Source organism: Emydura macquarii, unplaced genomic scaffold (assembly GCF_026122565.2).
Source record: "Emydura macquarii macquarii isolate MOO-44397 ecotype Brisbane River unplaced genomic scaffold, CSIRO-AGI_Emac_v2 contig_2473, whole genome shotgun sequence".
NCBI classification, from domain to species: domain Eukaryota; kingdom Metazoa; phylum Chordata; order Testudines; family Chelidae; genus Emydura; species Emydura macquarii.
This window is the reverse complement of record NW_027132610.1, coordinates 5,986,637-6,005,767: the sequence shown is the minus strand read 5'-3', so window position 1 is coordinate 6,005,767 and position 19,131 is coordinate 5,986,637. Positions and strand designations below refer to the sequence as shown.

Here is a 19,131-nt window from a genome sequence, read left to right as displayed (position 1 = left end):
CAAAGATTCGATATGGGTCTCCAATCGAATCATAGAATATTAGAGTTGGAAGGGACCTCAGGAGGTCATCTAGTCCAACCCCCTGCTCAAAGCAGGACTAATTTCAGCTATATCATCCCAGCCAGGGCTTTGTCAAGCCTTAGCTTAAAAACCTCTAAAGATGGAGATTCCACCACCTCTCTAGGTAACCCATTCCAGTGCTTCACCACCCTCCTAGTGAAAAACTTTTTCCTAATGTCCAACCTAGACCTCCCGCCCTGCAACTTGAGACCGTTGCTCCTTGTTCTGTCATCTGCCACCACCGAGAACAGCCTAGCCCCATCCTCCCTGGAACCCCCTTTCAGGTAGTTAAAGGCCGCTATCAAATCCCCCCTCATTCTTCTCTAAACAAGCCCAGTTCCCTCAAGTCCTGTGCTCCAGCCCCCTAATCATTTTTGTTGCCCTCCTCTGTACTCTCTCCAACTTGTCCACATCCTTTTTGTAGTGGGGGGGCCCAAAACTGGACACAATATTCGAAATGCGGCCTCACCAATGCCGAATAGAGGGGAATAATCACTTCCCGCGTCCTGCTGGCAATGCCCCTCCTAATGCAGCCCAATATGCTATTAGCCTTCTTGACAACCACGGCACACTGCTGACTCATATCCAGCTTCTTATCCACTGTTACCCCAGGTCCTTTTCTGCAGAGCTGCTGCCTAGCTCGTCGGTCCCCAATCTATAGCTGTGCATGGGATTCTGCCTTCCTAAGTGGAGGACTCTGCACTTTTCTTTGTTGAACCTCATTAGATTTCTTTTGGCCCAATCCTCCAGTTTGTTTAGGTCACTCTGGGGGATTAGGAAATATGGAAATACCTTTCCCTTGGTACTGTAGTGGGATTGTTTCAGTCACCCATCGGTGTAAAAGGGATTCAACCTCTTTTTGATGCATGAGGTGAGAGTGGGCCCTTGAGTGGGTTCGGGGAGGCGGGAAGTGGGAAGGAAAGAAATTCTATGGAGTACCCCGATGGCTAATCTCCAGGACCCAACTCTCTGTGGTTATCTGGTTGAAATCCACAAACCAAGAACAATTAATGTAACAGTTTATTCACAAATAGAAAAAGTATTACAAATCAATTTATACAAGACTGTAATTTACAGGGGATTTTTTTAGTTTTTTTTTTTTTTTTTTTTTTTTTAAAAGAAAACTCCAATATTTGAAACAGGCCTGAAAAAAACTAAATGTTATGCACAGTCTAAATGTGTTGGTATTTGTTTTCTATTAGCATATACAAAATTGCTAGCATTGACAATATAAACAAGACCAATTTGGTTAAATTAAGAAAAACCATTAAAAATATATACACAATATACATATATATTTAAAGGGATTTATACGGCAGTGTTGTGGTGTGTGGTGGTGGTTTTGTTTTTTCCAATTTGCTCTTAATCTACATGTCTCTCCTTTACAGGAACTTTATATATAGCTGCTGAACAAAAATGATCAAAGTGTAAATTCCAATGGGAAACATACTTATTGGTGAAAGATTCTGGCAAAGTTTCAGAACCATTTTGAAAGGCATTCCTGATGGCTAAAATTTTTAATCTCTACACGTTCTAAAAATATTTTGCAATATAATGAAATGCACATTGGATTTTTCTCTTTACACAGTATATACAAATACAAATGTTTGTTCATGAAGTAAATAGTGGAAAGTAATATTTTGATCTTCTCTAATTACGAAAAAAAAAAGGAATTTTGAAACAGTTATCTGGTCGGTATAAATCTTTAGCAAGTATGTAGATTAACAATTGTACTGCATGCACAACTGTGTATGTAGCACAGTAAGTCAGTAATCATATAGTAGCATTTACTGTATAAATATTCAGACAGATGATTTCTTCAGTGACCATAGACCATCTTTTGGAATTCTTACTCATGGTGTGCAGCTCTTACTCACATAAGTAATCCCATTGTCTTTTGCCGAAGCATCTTGTGGCATTGGCATTCAACACTACATCTAATTACTCTCTTGCAGGCTCAAACTTTTGTTGGTGTGTCATCAGCAAGAGAGTTTTTCCTTTAAGGAAACTGAACATTTGTAGGACACTGGAGATACTGATAAATCCACTTGCAGCAAAGAGGAAAATTTATTGCAAATCTACAGCATTTTGCCAATTGCTTTTATTGTGCCAAGCCCACATTGTGTGGTTTATAGTACACTTATAAGAAGAGTTCACAATCTCAGGGCTCAATGCTGCTGAATGTAGTGCTTAGTGCAGTTCATTAGGACTACTCCTGGTAGTAAGTATTTCAAATCCTAATATAAGATGCAATGTGACAAGTTGGGGCTAAGAAATACTAGAGAGACAATGGGGAGAGAAATGACTGAAGTTAGAGCAGTAAAATTATATGTTTATTCAATTTAGTCATGTGCATAACTTGATGGTTCAATTAAGGTGTACTTTTAAATAATTATTGTGAACTTGCTTTTTTGTGGGCATTGTGGAAGAAGAGAATTTTAAAGCAGTAAAAATGAGGAGAGAATAATGGCTTGGATGAAAGAAAAGAAAATGAAGTAGTCGAACCATGATATAGTCACCATGATATGACCCCTGAAAATTGTCCATTACTGCAGTAATAGTTTAGCTCTCACTTACATGAATACTTTCATGGTATGGTAATTTGACATGACAATTTATTACAAAAATTAAAAGTATGTGATATATCAAGTCCAGTATGCTGACTCTTCCACATACTGAATGTACCAAACAACAAATACAAAAAGCCTTATCTATATAAGGCTGATTTTTATAAATCTAAATCTAAATTAAGGCGAATCTCCTGGTTTAAAAAAAATGGGTGTTGTTTTTAAGAGAACTTCATTAACACATATTATTGTAACATGCAAATTCCTTACTTCCCAAGAGTAGCTTAATGGCCAAAGTGTAATACTTAATAAAAGCTTCAGTTTATCAATAGATAATCATCACATAAATAGAAGTGTTTATTTTTTAACTCATTCTACAGAAGAAATTGTGAATTAACATTACATCTAGCCAGGGCAAATTCCTAATATGTGATTAATTTTACAAACAGAATAACTGGTAAACTTCTGCCCCACATCTTTTGTCATTTGTAGCCATATTTAACAGATCAGTCTAAACACGCTAATGTAATTTTTTTTGTTATATTTATATAATCGTCTTAGGCTTTTCAAGCACCCTTGAGGCACAGAAGCCTGTTGTTTAGAAAAAGACACAAAGTATCATGAATCCACCTCAGTCTTCTCTCAAGTTGCTCCTTGATGTTTCGGCTTACAGCTGCTATGGCTCAGATGCAATTTCTTGAAAGATCTACTCTAAAATGCTGCCAATTTATTTCTGCTGTTTCTGAAACCATGTAACACTGAGGACCAGGCTGTGTTCAATTCACAAGCATTAACAGAGGCATTAGGGTAGCATTCAGTTCTAGTGCTGGCAGAAAAACTCCTTTTTGCTTCCTAAAAGAAAGTGACAATAGTGGTTACACAAACTCATATAAAAACTGCATGTTCTTCTATATCTAACAAAATGTTAAAAATGTATTGCTGATTTCATTGTCACCTACTGTAAAAACAACAAACAAAACACATTACTAAAGCAGACAGGAAACTGACCTTGTATCTTAAATACATTCATTTGTAAATTTAACTGTACAGTCACACAATTCCAAATTCTTAAAAATCACTCTTATTTCAAATGATTTTATTCTAATTATCTTTATTTGCATTGCAATAGCACCTAGAGACCCAACCAAGATTGGAAGCCCATTTTGCATGGTACTCAAACACATACTAAAAGGCAATCCCTGCCCCAAAGAACATGTAGTCTAAATAGATTAGGCAGACAAAGGGTGCAAGGGGAAAAGAGTGAATTGGAATGACTTTCCCAAGGTCATTCAGAAGGTCAGTGGTAGATCTGGGATTACAGGTCAAGTCTCAGCATCAGTCCAATGGCCTGTCCAGAAGACTGCACTGTTTTCCCAGATGTTATTAGGTTGTCTTAACCAAAAAATGCCTATTGACTGATGCAGTGTAGAGACTGCACATGGAAAGATTGTCAGATAAATAAATATCACGTCTAATCTCTGCTAAGTATAGACAGATGAAGAGAAACACCGCCAACCAACTAACCAAATTAATCTTGATTATTGTCAACAATATCCAAATCTCAACACAAATGGAACATATGAACAAATGTGATTGGCAAGCACATAGACCCCCAAATGCCAAATCAAGAAGGATTTCCACGAGACCATATATGCTCATATTATTCAAGTGAATAAATGGAGTATTAAATTTCACTCTGTACAATAGGGCAGGAGTTCATAAATCAGTATGTGGTGTAGTTTTGGCTTTACAGTTATTGGTATAACTGTTATGATTGCTAGTTCTGTTCTTTGGAGCCACCTTATTTACATCTTATTCAAATTATGTAAAATTGGTGGGCTAAATTCTCACCTGGTATACATGGGCAAAACTTTTTTAAGTCAATGGAGAAAATTTGTCCCAGCATATCTTATCACATGGTCTGCTGCATCTTTTCCAAACTGGTTTTGAGGACTTCATTCCAAAAAGGAGCTATTTACATGACAGTCCCACATCATAAATATAAATTTAGTTTTGACAACATCTTGATTTGGCACCAATCAATAAATATGCCCATAAATTATAATTTGGTAGATGTCCAGTAGATCAGTTTTAATGGCCCTTGCCCTTTGGTTCATATAACATTTTTGGATGTTGGAAACAATGTTGTTCCTAGGTATTACTCAACATTTGTTAAGTGCCAGTAGGTACTGGGCTTTACAGACACAAATATCTGATCTCTGATCAGAGGAGTTTACAATCTGTGATACAGTATATGAACTGTAAATAGATACTTTGACTCTATGGCACCTTTCATCTTCAAAACACTTTACGAACATGTATTAATTAGCCATACCTTCTTAAAAGTAAGTATTCAGTTTAGTAATCAATAACCTAATACACACAATCATTTCCAAATATTATGGACTATATTCTGTTATAAAACTACATTAAAAGAACATTAAAGTTGCAAGGATAAGCCCTCAAAAGCCAGGAAATAGCCATGTCAAGGATTGCAATCACACCATAACTCTATCCCTTTCTCCATATGCATTATTCTATAGCCTTTAATAACATGATCACACATTATATACATAATACCATTTTTTCACATTATATAACAACAGTATCATTTAGTTTTAGTGTTATTTTGCATATACCAAATAGAGATAATGAAAACTGCTTATATACCAGGCACCAGAGCAGTCAATGACAGACATCAATGACTGTTCACTTTGCGAGGTTTTAGAAAAACAGTACACTAGGTTAGCAATACTAGATTAGAGGTAATTATATGTGATCAGGAAGAGTTTGAAATTTTCAGTGCTATCAGAGGAATCTGAAGGTGAAATTCTGACTCCACTGAAGTTAATGGCAAAACTATCATTAACTTCAATAGAGGCAGGATTTTACACTAGATGTTAGTGTAAATGTCCTCACTTAACACCTTCTGTTTACCCACCCTTTCTCCTCTCCAAGGATCCCATATAAAGGTAAAGAGAATAAGATATGATTGATACAAAAATAGTTAATACTTTTCAAGTAGCTAGCCATCAATTAACATGTTATTTAATGTATCTATGGATATCATATGACTGCTACAGAAATCTCTTGTTGCTTCGTAGATTCCAAAGCCAGAAGGGTGTATTGTGATCATTTAGTCTGAAATTTAATAGTGCAAAGTGTTAGGACAGGCACTTAGAGATAACAAGAATTTTTGCTATAAGCTGGGGACTTATCAGTTGGAAGTGACAGAGGACAAGAAAGAGCTGGGTGTTTTGGTTGATCACAGGATGACTATGAGCCATCAGTGTGATGCGGCTGTGAAAAAGGCTAAGGCAGTCCTAGGCTGCATCAGATAAGGTATTTCCAGTACAGACAGGGAAGTGTTAGTACCATTATACAAGGCACTGGTGAGACCTTACGGGAATACTATGTGCAATTCTGGTCTCCCATGTTTAAGAAAGATGAGTTCAAACTGGAACAGGTGCAGAGAAGGGCTACTAAGATGATTCAAGGAATGGAAAACCTACCTTATGAGATAAGACTCAAAGAGCTTGGCTTATTTAGCCTAACCAAAAAAGAGACTGAGGGGAGATATGATTGCTCTTGATAAATACATGAGAGGGATAAATACTGGGAGGGAGAGGAGTTATTTAAGTTAAGCACCAATGTAGACACAAGAACAAATGGATATAAACTGGCCATCAACAAGTTTAGGCTTGAAATTGGATGAAGGTTTCTAACCACCAGAGAAGTAAGTTCTGGAACAGCCTTCCAAGGGGAGCACTAGGGACAAAAAACCTAACTGGCTTCAAGACTGAGTTTGATAAGTTTATGAAGGGGATGTTATGATGGGACTGCCTACAATGGAACGCAGGTGATTTGCAACTGGTAGCAGCAACTATCTCCAATGGCCAGTGATGAGACACTAGCTGGAGAGGGCTCTGAGTTACTACAGAGAATTCTTTCCCAGGTGTCTGTCTGTTTGGTCTTGCCCACATGCTCAGGATACAACTGATTGCCATGGGGTACGGGTCACTTGCAGGTTTAAACTAGTGTAAATGGTGGATTCTCTATAACCTGAAGTCTTTAAATCATGATTTGAGGACTTCAGTAATGAAGCCAGAGGTTATGGGTCTATTACAGAAGTGGGTGGGTGAGGTTCTGTGCCCTGCAATGTGCAGGAGGTCAGATTAGATTATCATGATGGCCCCTTCTAATTTTAAAGTCTATGAGACCGCCTGTATAATCCAGGCCAGAGAACTCCCCCAAAATAATTCCTACAGCATATCTTTTAGAAAAATTTACAATCTTGATTTTAAATGGTCAGTGATGGAGAATCCACCACAACCCTGGGTAAATTGTTCCAATGGTTAAATACTCTGACCATTAAAAACGTTATTTCCAGTCTGAGTTTGTCTAGGTTCAACTTCCAGCCATTGGATTGTGTTATACCTTTATCTGTTAGAACAGTGGTTCTCAACCTTTCCAGACTAATGTACCTCTTTCATGAGTCTTATTTGTCTTGCATACCCCAAGTTTTACCTCACTTAAAAACTCTCCAGCCACCCAGCTCTGAAGGCAGCACCACTGCCAGCAGCAGCACAGAAATAAGGGTGGCAATACTATACTTTGCCACCCTTGTTTCTGCACTGCTGTTGGTGATGGTACTGCCTTCAGAACTGGGCGGCTGGAAAGGGGTGGCTGCTGGCTGGGACATTCATATTGTTTGTGGTGTGGGAAGAGTATTTTTTAAAAATCTTGCTTCCGTCCCCACAATACTCATAAAAATTGTTGAATTTTTATCCTGCTCTCACTCTTATGTCAGTGGATCCTGCAGGACTGCAGTCCTGCTGCAGGGCTCTAGAGCCTTTTGTAAAACTAGGCAAATAAGATGAGTTGATGTAGACCCGGAAGACCTCTGTGTATCCCCAGGGATACACGTGCCTCTGGTTGAGAACCACTGTGCTGCAATGAAGATACCATTATTAAATATTTGTTCCCTGTGTAAATACTTGTAGACTGTAATCAAGGTCACCCCTTATACTTCTCTTTGTTAAGCTAAATAGTTTGAGCTCCTTCAGGTTGATCACTGTAAGGCATGTTTCCTAACCCTGACCAACTTATCAACATCCTTCTTGAATGGTGGACATCAGAACTGGACAATATTTCAGCAGCCATCACACCAGTGACAAATATAGACCTCTCTATTCATAATCGAGATTACCATTTGTGCATCCCAGGATCCCATTAGCTCTTTCGGTCATAGCATCATAGTGGGAGCTCATGTTCAGCTGATTATCGAAGATGAACCCCAAATCTTTTTCAGAGTCACTGTTTCCCAGGATAGAGTCCTCCATCCTGTAAGCATGGCCTATTTTCTTTGTTCCTAAATGTATACACATTTAAATTTAACCATATTAAAATGCATAGTTTGTTTGCACCCAGTTTACCAAATGATCCAGACTGACTTGTCCTCTTCATTATTTACTATTCCCCCAATTTTTTTGTCATCTGCAAATTTATCATTGATGGTTTTATGTTTTTTCCAGGTCACGGATAAAAATATTTAATAGTGGAGGACCAAGAATCAATCCTTGCAAGACCCCTCTGGAAACACACCCACTTGATGATAATTCCCCATTTACAATTACATTTTGAGACCTACCAGGTAGCCAGTTTTTAATCCATTTAATGTGTGTCGTGTTATTTTTATATCATATTAATTTTTTAATCAAAATATGGTATGTACCAAGTCAAACACCTTACAGAAGTCTAAGTATATTATGTCAACACTATTACCTTTATCAACCAAATTTGTAATCTCATACAAAAATATAGCAAGTCAGTTTGACAGGATCTATTTTCCATAAACCCATGTTGATTTGCATTAATTATATTGACAAAGAAAGGAGGGTAACTGAGTTCCGGATCAGCTGTTCCATTATCCTGCCCAGGATCTATGTCAGGCTGACAGGCTAGAATTACCCTGATCATCCTATTTACCCTTTTTAAAAACTGGCATAACATTAGCTTTTTTCCAGTCTTCTGGAACTTCCCCAGTGCTCCAAGACCTATTAAAAATTAACATTAATGGTCCAGCAAGCTCCTAAGCCAGCTCTTTCAAAACTCTTGGATGCTAGTTCTCTGGCTCTGCTAATTTGAAAATGTCTGAATTTAGTAGCTTCTATTTGAAATCCTTCAGGGATACTAGTGGAATGGAAAGAATGTTAACATCATCATATGATGAGACTACATAATGTTTTTTCCGCAAACACAGAATAGAAATATTTATTGAACCGTTCTGCCTTTTCTGTATTATTATTGATAATACTACCATTTCCATCTAATAATAGACCAAATACCATTGTTTGGATTCTTTTTGTTCCTAATACATTTAAAGAACTTCTTATTGTCCTTAACTCTGCTGGCCATAGATTCCTCTTTGTTTCTCTTATCAATTTTCTACATTCTGTTCCACTTCAGTATATGTTTTAACTGATACTTAAATCTAAATTTCTGAGATATAGGATCTGATTTACAAAAGGTTTAAAAAATAGTTAAACAGACTTTGGCAGGATTTGTTATGTACATTTTCAGAATATTCATATTCTTGTTAATTCCTAAACCCCTTTTATTTTTCATTCAAGAAATACAACCAAGAAGTGTTCAGACTGAACTAGCAGGGATGATAGTTTCTCCCCTTCCTTCATTTGACCTTATTTACTATGTACATTACACAATATTAAAACATATAGATTAAAACAAATTGGTGAAACATTTTATTCGTAAACAGGGAAATGTGATTGGCATAAAAAGAAGTTTGATGATCTCTCATATCTTTGTTTCTTCTTTATGCTGTAGTGGCTTCAGAGAGAAGGCTTTGTGTACCCTTTTATACAGATGAACAGATCTGCAATTCTTATTTCATAATCAGGACTTCCTTTACAAAGTGAGTTCCACCTATGTAACTATTAAACTAGTTTTTGCACTTACATTTCAAAACATTGCAAAGTGTCAGTGAAACTTGTTTATGCTGTATACAAAGACTCAAACCCTTCATTCTGATTTACACTATTGCTACAATATAGTATGGGGAAAATACCATACTTTTAAAATTCACATAACACATTTAAAATTTTGAAAATTTTTGCAATTATATAATATAAATTACTTCACCAATTCTATTTATATTTGTCCCAATGTGGCTGGAGGACTTATACATTCTTATCTTGGTCTTTCTGTGAATGTACCATTCTAACAAAACACACATTTTCCTGTTCATATCTTACCTCATTATCAGTCTGTGGGATCATTAACTGTTTCACCACACTCTGACATTGGCAGGTTTTCAGAAGCTGATGAGTTCTGAACAAATGAAGCATCCACACATGTGCTCTGTCTGCAAAGTTCAGTAGCCTCTGCAAAGCTTCCAGCATGAGACTTAGCTGGAATAAGTACATCACTTAGATCCAGGTCATTATCTGAATCTATATTGGCTGTGTTTTCAGTCTCTGGATTGAAGGAACTGATATCTCCTCCAGTAGGTTCTGGATAAGATTCACAGAAAGAGATGGTTTCACAACAAGCGGGGTTTTGCATAAGAGGCCAAGCATCTGAAAGATCTCCACAGGCAGAATGTGAAAGAGAACCGAGGAATGCAGGAATCATTTCTCCGACAGAATTTGAAGTCCTGCAAAGAGAAAAGAAACAAGTCGGAAAATTTTTTCCAAAGACCATGTCACTAGTAAGAAGATTAAACAGTTGACCTGGGCTCTGAGGCTTGCTGCCACAGGTTTTCTTTTCACAGTGTATACGTACCCTAAGTGCCAGAGTGCACAGTGCATCAATACCTTTATTGAGATCACAGCAATGGTTGGATCTTGGCATAAATCACCAAAGCCAATAATAATCACAGGAAATAATACATTAAAATGTATTATTTCTAATAATCTTTTAAATTATTTGTGGAACTATCAAAATATTATGTTGTTTATTTCTGGTGTACACTAAGAATGTGTATGACCAAAGCATATAGCACATAAATAATGCTGATAATATTTAAATAGCCCCATTTATCCCCAAAATATGGAAAAGTGCTCTCCTGATTCTGGTATATACACGTAACACCACTGAAAAATCCTTACAGATGAAAGCGAGGAGCCAGGACACTGCACCATAGTTGAAAGAAAGAAACTTTTTGGGAAAAGAAACAGGGGCAAACCCCTACTCTTATGGAAAACACCCTGGGAACTTTCATATCCTCACAGAGTGGACAGGACTTTTATTTTTAAAGTCTTAACCAAAGACCCCACATAAATTGCATGGAACTCAATTTGTCAGCATTGGAAGGATAAAGGTGCTGAGTCAACCCTGCTGGTATTAAAACAAGTAGCGAATACCTACATATTTTAAATTTGATGCTTAGACCACTAAGCCATAGTGTATCAAGGGCAGCTATTTAAAGCCACTTCTAAATTTTTAGTCACAACTGACCAAAGGAACAAAACAGCTAGAGGCCAGTTTAAACCTTATATAGAAAAAAATTCTCGTAAAAAATATTTAGTGTTAAAATCTACAGTTAGGAAATATCAGACGACATCAAAAGATTTCTATTTTCCCACATTACATAGAATTTGTGATGTATAAATAACTATACCACTACTGTATTCATAGTCAGCCATATGAAAAGTTGATTAGGAGTAAATGAATAGTTAGGACTATGGGACACATTAAAATCATGTTTTTCCAGTACTGAGCATTTGTACGTAAATGATTTAAAAAATCTCATAGTAATCTCAAAAATACTAGAGCAGATCATCCAATTCAGAGAGCAATTTAAAGTTTTTGAACCAAAAAAATAAAAACTGAGTTCATGGAGATTACAAGCCGTACCACTAGCTTCAAGAATTCCAGTTTACTGCAGTAACTATTCCAGACAAACCAGAGGCCGGAATGAAATTAAACAACATCCTGCTAGATCACCAGGGAATAGAGGGTCACCAAAAGGCTAAAGCAGGATTGGGAGAGGGGAAGAAAATCCATCGGAGGAGGAAATTAGGACACTCTTTCAGAGAAGAAGTCATCTTGTTTTATGTTACAAGTGTCCAAACTTAAGGCTTAGATCTTGCATAGTTTTTCTTCTGGGTGAAAATACAGCATTTGTTTTGCCATAACATGAATTCTTAATGAATCTGGCAAAAAGGATTGCCAGCAGTTCAAAGTTTTGCATTCAGCTCCACTGGAACTGGTGTAGCCTGTACAAATATTAATTTGACTAGCATGCAAAATAGTTAATACTTGATACAACTCTAGAAAACTAAGTTACCTTTCATAAAGTGTAGTCTGAGAGTGGAAAATGCAGCTGTGACTGCTGTGCTCCATGCTACAGGTCTCATCACAGCACAGTGATGGAATCAAATGAACTGGGCCTACAGAATAAAACTTTATTTTAATAGAGGTAAAAACATGTCCTAAATTAATTCACAACAGGGTCGTAAATTTAAAGTCTGTATTCTTGTAAATTTATGCTTATTTTTCCAATTTTACATAAATTAATTCAGTAAGGTGTGAGATTCATGGTAAAAATGGGTCTTTTTTATTATTCCTTTAAAACCAGTGTTACCCAAACTTTTAAAAGCTGAGCCTCCCCTTCGGAAAATGAAAGCATTTGCGCGCTCCTTCAGTCTCAAGCTGTGTTATTAAGGGCTACCACCTATCATTACTTTAGATCTTCATAATATGATACTTCCTCTCCTTTCTTACACGTTTTACTGAGCAGTAAAATAACTTAGAATGTTGACATTTAAATCACCATCACTGGCATCTGAGTTAGCACACCTAGAAATGAATGGGCAGTCCTTTCCTCATAGCTATTGTTTTAGGTTTTATTTTGAGGGTTTTCTCCACAACAATAACATTAACAATAAAATAACTCTGAGACTTGGCTTTCCTTTAAGAAAAAAGTGAGTCTCTGGAGAACAACTATAGGACTGCCCATGACTCTCAGCTAGTCTTTTGCACCCATCCTTTGGAAAACAGCATGTGATCATGAAAGACTATTGTACTGCATGTGTGCAATGGGGCACAGTTAAGGTTATTCATGCAGTAAAGAGACAGAGAACTGAGCTGGCATGTTGTGGGTAGCAATTTACTGTTGGTACAGGCTAACAATTAATTACACCCATATGAAGCAATTCTGGAAATGCTGCGCTTTTTAAAAAAAAACACATTCATCCTTGGGCAGAGACCAATCTCTGTAATATTTCAGTCTAAAAGGTGAAGGTTTTAGAAAACTTTGAGCCACTAGAAACAGGGAATAAGAAAGGAAATTATTATGCAACCGGAACTATAGTTTTTGCTGATATAATTATAATGTTAATTACAAATGCACATAGAAAAACAGATCTCTTAGTATTGTGTTAGTTGATATAACTGATCAGTACCATGTGGTGATTTTAACTGTTTGTGCTGATATTAGCTTATCTCATTTGAAAAACTTTGAATATTCAAGCCTCCTAGGGTCTGTTTACACTATAATTAAGAACCTGCAGCTGGCCCATGACAGCTGACTCAGGCTCGTGGGTATCAAGCTAAGGGGATGCTTAATTGCAGTGTAGTCATTTGAGCTCGGGTGAGAGTCCCAGAGCTTGGGTTGCAGCCTGAGCCCTGTAAGCCCTAGTCAGCTAGCATGGGCCAGCAGTGGGCGTTTAACTGCAGTGTACCCTTAATGTAACCTTGGGATTAGGTTCACTGTGAAAATGCTAAAGTCCAGGCTGACAGATAACACTCATCAATTTAAATCTCAAAGCTTGAGCTAACAGTACTTTTTAGGAGCAGCAGGAAACAAACATGTCTGAACAGACCTGAAGAAGAGTTCTGTGTAAGCTCGAAAACGTGTTTCTTTCACTAGCAGAAGTTGGTCCAATAAAAGATACTACCTCACCTACCTTGTCTCTCACATGTCTTAACTGGCAGATTATTTACATGAAGGATCAATTGACCCCCAAAAACAAAACAAAGCCTTCCTAAATAGCTATTAGAAAATTCTAGCCTATAATGAGAAGGCCACTTTCTTTTAACACTAACCTTAAGAAGACTGATAGTGTCAAATGACCATGTTTTAGCTAGGAAACCAACCAAAGCGACTCAACTGCTAGATGAATGCACAGCATTCCATGTGTTCCTGATCTTTAGATTTCTCGTTCCCATAAGGCCTTATGGAGACCTAACTTACCACATGTCTGTGATGCATCTCGTTGACACTGACAACATGTTCTGTGAGCATATTCATTAAGCCGGGGTCTATCAAAACGTGACAGTTCAGAACCATTGTAATGAATATCCTGTGATCTCACAGACCCTTTGAGTAAAATTGAAGAGAAAATATATCAGTATACTCTATTTGTTTTTGTTCACAGTTTTTTATATTTATGGAGTATTTGAACTTTATAGTTCACAAAACGTTCACATTTGCCGTTTAATAGATTTTAGGACCAGAAGGGGCCATTATGATCATGTGGTCTGATGTCTTGCATAACACAGGCCATAGTATTCTTGCGCTGTGCCCAAGAAATTTGGTTCAACTAGAATTTATTCTAGAAAGATCTCTGATCTTGATTTACAGATTTCAAGTGATTAAGAATCCACCATGTTCTTCAGTAAGATTTTCCAATGGTTAGTTAACCTCACTAGTAAAAATGTATGCAATAATTTGAGTTTGAATTTTTTTTAGCTTCAGCCACTGGATATTTATTTTGTTTATCTTTATTTGCTAGATTAAAGAGCCCTCTACTATCAATAATCTTTAACCCCATGTAGGTACTTATGGACCATGATCAAGTCACCATTTAAATTTCACTACATTAAGTTCAATATATTGAACTCCTTAAAACTCATTGTAAGATCAGCCCTCAAATAATACTTGCAGCTCTTCTATGAACCTTCTCCAATTTTTCAATGGGTGGCCTCACCAATACCATATACAGAGGTAATATTTCCCTACTCCTACCTGATATTTTCTTCTTAATGCATCTAAGGATCATTTAAGGTCATTAAGCTATCTTAATTAAGGTTATTTTTTAAGATGAGAGGGAAAATATCATGCTTTAATTTGCTCTTATCTTAATGTTAATTTTAAGCAATCTGAAAATATGGATGAAATGTTGACAAAATTATTAATAAAAAAAACCTAGAGGTTTAGGGCATTTCATTCATCTTGAATATGTCTATAAATATGGATAACCCTTAGTGACAAACTTGGGATTTTTATCTTCATTAATATAAAAATATTAGTACTGTAATTGTAAAATGACAATTTTCTCATTGTATATTTTGTACTATTTTAAACAGGCTTATATTCACATTGCATTCCTAACGCCCCTGACCCTGTAAAGTGATCTGTTGTACTGCAGAATTTTGTTACTCCTAAAACAAAACAAAAAATAATAGTTGGAAACTTACAGGTTGGCTTCTTCTCCATAAACTGTCTCTTACAGTAAATAACACAAAGGATGAGAAGAGCTAAGAGCACTGTGGCCAGTGCACTGCATATAACAGCTGCTAGAGCAGTATCCCGAGGACTGGATGCAGTTGATGGGATCTTCACAAGATTCACTTTGGTAGTACCTAAAATACAATAAAGCACATAGATAAGGCATGCTGTGTGGACAGTTTAGATAAGTTAAAATTCAAGAAATATAACTAGAACAGGCTCTTAGCACAGAAAAAAAGGACTCTCCATTTGCTAATGTATCAACAGCAATGTTGTATAACTAAATATTAATATAGCTTATCCTCAATTGTGTTATTTATCCTCAATGATGCTGCCAGTTGCAGACATTTATAAAATAGCACAAACTTTTAAATGGGCATATAATGAACTGTGGCTGCAAACAGTTGTCAGTGAGGACTTGAACCAGGATCTTTAGCACCAAATCACAGGCCTTTGCTACATGAGCGACAGGAAAATTCTTCTAGCTTTGTGAAAGTAGCTAACTGTATAGTTAGGAGTCACAGTCACACAGTAGGAGTCACAGTCACACAGTAGGCCTTATTTTGCACGCTCCACTGTTAAACAAGTTTGTTGTGAATTAGAGGGGGAAGACTGTGGGGGTTAGGGTGGCTGGAAGGGGAAGGGCTGTGAGAGGGAGTGAGGGTGACTGAAGGACTGAGAGAGGGGCTGTGTGGTGCTCTGAAGGGGGATGGAGGAAGCACTAGAAAGCTTTACCCCCAAGCAGTGAAAAAGGAGAAAAGGTCAACAGGAGTTCAGGCCATTGGAGGCACCATTTTGTCATAAACTAGGTTGCATATGCACACAGACTCCATAGCTGTCAAAAGGATCAAACTCAGGATTTTCAACTGTGGTGGGACTTTATGTACACATAGTGATGGTTTGTTACACATAGATTACAATTCTTACAGCCATCATACTAACAACTGCAGCCATCTTTTTAATTTTGGGGAAAATGACTATTTTTACATGGCAAAGAGACTGGGAGTTGACTAGGGTCAAAGAGGTCCAATTGCAGCTATGGGAGGTACATTACATATTGAGGATGTGCCAATTATTGTTTTCATTTTCATTAAATGCTTTCTTATACTGCTTAAAAATGAGTTTTCTCACTGTAGCTCAATTCAGATCAGCTTATCAGTTTCAATGCACACTAGAGTCTATATTAATTCCATAAACTTTCACAAGGAAAAAACCAGATATTTGAGCTTTTATCTGACTGCTAGTTTTAAAAAAGCCCAACAAACCACATTTTATTAACTTATAAAAACATGTAGAATGTGCCTAGTCCCGAAAATATCCTTGGTTAAAACTGAAAGGCTGTAATTTCCTGAGAAATGATCCATACAGTCATAATTTTCAGTTGGGAGGTCAAGGCCTGCCAGAATATGGTAAAATCACTAATCAAATCTTACACGTAATAGGTTGTTATTCTAAGTCTACAACATAAGAAGAAGAGAGAACAGGATCCTTTAGTTAGTTCAAATAATTAAAACATATTACTTTTAAAATACATTTTTCTAGACTAAGGCCTGGTCTACACTTAAAAGCTATGTCAGCATAGCGATTGTACTTAGGGGTGTGAGTTTTTCACATCCCTGAGCACCATAGCTATGCCAACCTAAGCCTCAGATGAAAATACAGCTAGTTCGATGGAAGAATGCTTTTGATTGACCAAACAACCGCTGCTTGAGAAGTGGATTATCTACCCCTTCTGTCACTGTAGGAAGCACCTAAACTGCATATCTATGGCAACATAGCTGTGCTGCTCTGGAGCCCATAGTGTAGACATGACCTGAGTAAAGTACACATCAACAGGGTATCTGGGCACCAAGTATTTAAAAAAAAAATTCCCTTAGACTAGTCATGTTAACAATTTTATTGTTCACAAAACAAATCTATTACTATTAAAGGTTACGTTCATTCTGACCAACAACAAGGCTACAGAGAACATGCTTTTTGACTAAGAAAACATTGAACTCTAACCAAAGGGTTAATCCCAAATTTTAAATATTCCTTAAGGAGTGATCATTTTCTGGTGGCTCTGGGAGGCTTGTAGTGGGTGCTGGGTCAGGGAGGAAGCAAAGGGTCAGGTCAGGGCTCCTGAAGCAGAAGCAAGTCTCTTTGTGTACCCATGCAAAGTCTTGATGAAGTCTGTGGGACTCTGCAGAGAAGCAGGGGTCCACACTATTGGATCCTTATGCAAAACCAGAAGCCAAAAAGTGAGGATCTTTCTTATACCATTGTGTCTTGCCAAAAAGTAAGTTGTTTTTCTTAGTGTCATATCTCAAAACTCATGTTTATGAAGATGTTCAAGGAATGCTATTCCATGATTTTCCCATGCTTACTTATATTAAAGGTTGAAACTTTTTTCTTGTACTGGAATTGCGGCATTTTCATTATTATGGAATGTGGTCTGCCTAGTCTTTAGATTTCAGATGATGGGATAAAGGCATTTCCCTTTATTAATTTAGAGGAGGGTTACAAATCTAGTCATGTCTCTCCCATCAGCTTCCTATGCAATACCTATTATTCTTAGCTTTAGCATCATGATCTGTTTTCCAGGTCTTTAATTTTACTATAAAACACTATAATCTTTTCTGGATCCCTTGGAAATTTCTGCTGCCAGAAGCTTTAAATGCTATATAGAGGAGACCCTTCACTCAATCTCTGTAATTTCTGCAGCACATTTTATTAGCTTTGTGTCTTCAGTTTTAACTGATGGCAGTAATTCTTACCTGGTCTGAAGAGCTCCAGCAAAGAATTCAGCGAAGTTATCAGCTGACTTCTGAAAAAGTTATCTGTAGTCAAACTTGCAACAGCATCTGCTAACTGTTTTTTTGGATCAGTTGTCTGGTTTATTCTTTGATAATGACATTCTGGGTCAAGTATTTTCACAAATTAATGGTGTCTCAATTTTTGGAGTTGTGATCACCTGCCCACTGATAATCAGGCCTCTTTTTAAGGTTGGTCAAGGTGGGCACCTAAAATCACTGGCCACTTTTGAGAATTTAAGCCTTTATGCATAGTGTGAAATAAAAATCTTGGTTAGTTTTTAAGATTAATGAAGGAATGAGGAGATTTGGGCTGAGGCTGTTTTATTTACGCGTCTGCGCATCCCCTATGATGTGTTTATGTAAATTGGATCTATTTACAACCATAACTGTAACTTACATTTTCCTCTAGGAATGTACAGTTGAAGAATAAATATAAACATTTATAGTGAACTTATAAATCAACAGCTTTCCATACTTCCATTAGTATTAAATGAAACTAGCATCCAATTCTTCCCAGTTATAGAAATAAGGAAAGGATCTCTTTTAAAATATTCTTGTGGTAGCAAAAAACCAAACAAACAGCTATTAGCTATACAAAAATCATTTACAGAAATGTTTACGTGAATAATTAATTTTTTGTCCCTAATAATGTCTATCACTTATAAGGCAATCTTTATCTACACAGTGCTTTTCAAACAGTTCCAGCCTACAGTTCATTGTGATGTAGCTACTATTGCAATGATAGTTATCTTCTTCCACAGTGAATAACATTTTAAAAAGGGATTTATGTCATATTTACAGTAAAATTGACCTATTGGTCATAGTAGAACCATACGTTCATAAACACATACACACTTGGACTTTCAGAAAGCTTTTGACAAGATCCCTCACTAAAGATTCTTAAGCAAAATAAGCAGTCATAGGATAAGAGGGAAGGTCCTCTCATGGATGAGTAACTGGTTAAAATGTAGGAAATGAAGGGTAGGAATATATGGTCAGTTTTCAGAATGGAGAAAGATAAATAACGGTGTCCCCCCTAGGGACCTTTATTGGGAACAGTACTGTTCAACATATTCATAAATGATCTGGAAAAAGGAGTTAAAAAATGAGGTGGCAAAGTTTGCAGAGGATACAAAACTACACAAGATAGTTATATCTAAAGCAGACTGCAAAGAGTTACAAAGGAATCTCACAAAACTGGGTGACTGGGCAACAAAATGACTGGTGACATTCA

General features: G+C 36.8%; 1 protein-coding gene across 3 annotated transcripts in view; it reads right to left on the bottom strand.

Moving 5' to 3' along the window:
• Nucleotides 1–2,551: 2,551 nt before the first annotated feature.
• Nucleotides 2,552–19,131, bottom strand: part of TNFRSF19 (TNF receptor superfamily member 19) — a 114,897-nt gene continuing 98,317 nt past the window's right edge. For all 3 annotated transcript variants that reach the window (XM_067562876.1, XM_067562877.1, XM_067562875.1), the window contains 5 exons: nt 15,072–15,236; nt 13,846–13,971; nt 11,938–12,040; nt 9,902–10,302; nt 2,552–3,479 (listed from right to left, as the gene is read on the bottom strand). In XM_067562876.1, coding sequence (XP_067418977.1) covers nt 9,909–10,302; nt 11,938–12,040; nt 13,846–13,971; nt 15,072–15,236 — 788 coding nt within the window. In that variant the 3' untranslated portion in view covers nt 2,552–3,479; nt 9,902–9,908. The remainder of the gene's footprint in view (nt 3,480–9,901; nt 10,303–11,937; nt 12,041–13,845; nt 13,972–15,071; nt 15,237–19,131) is intronic.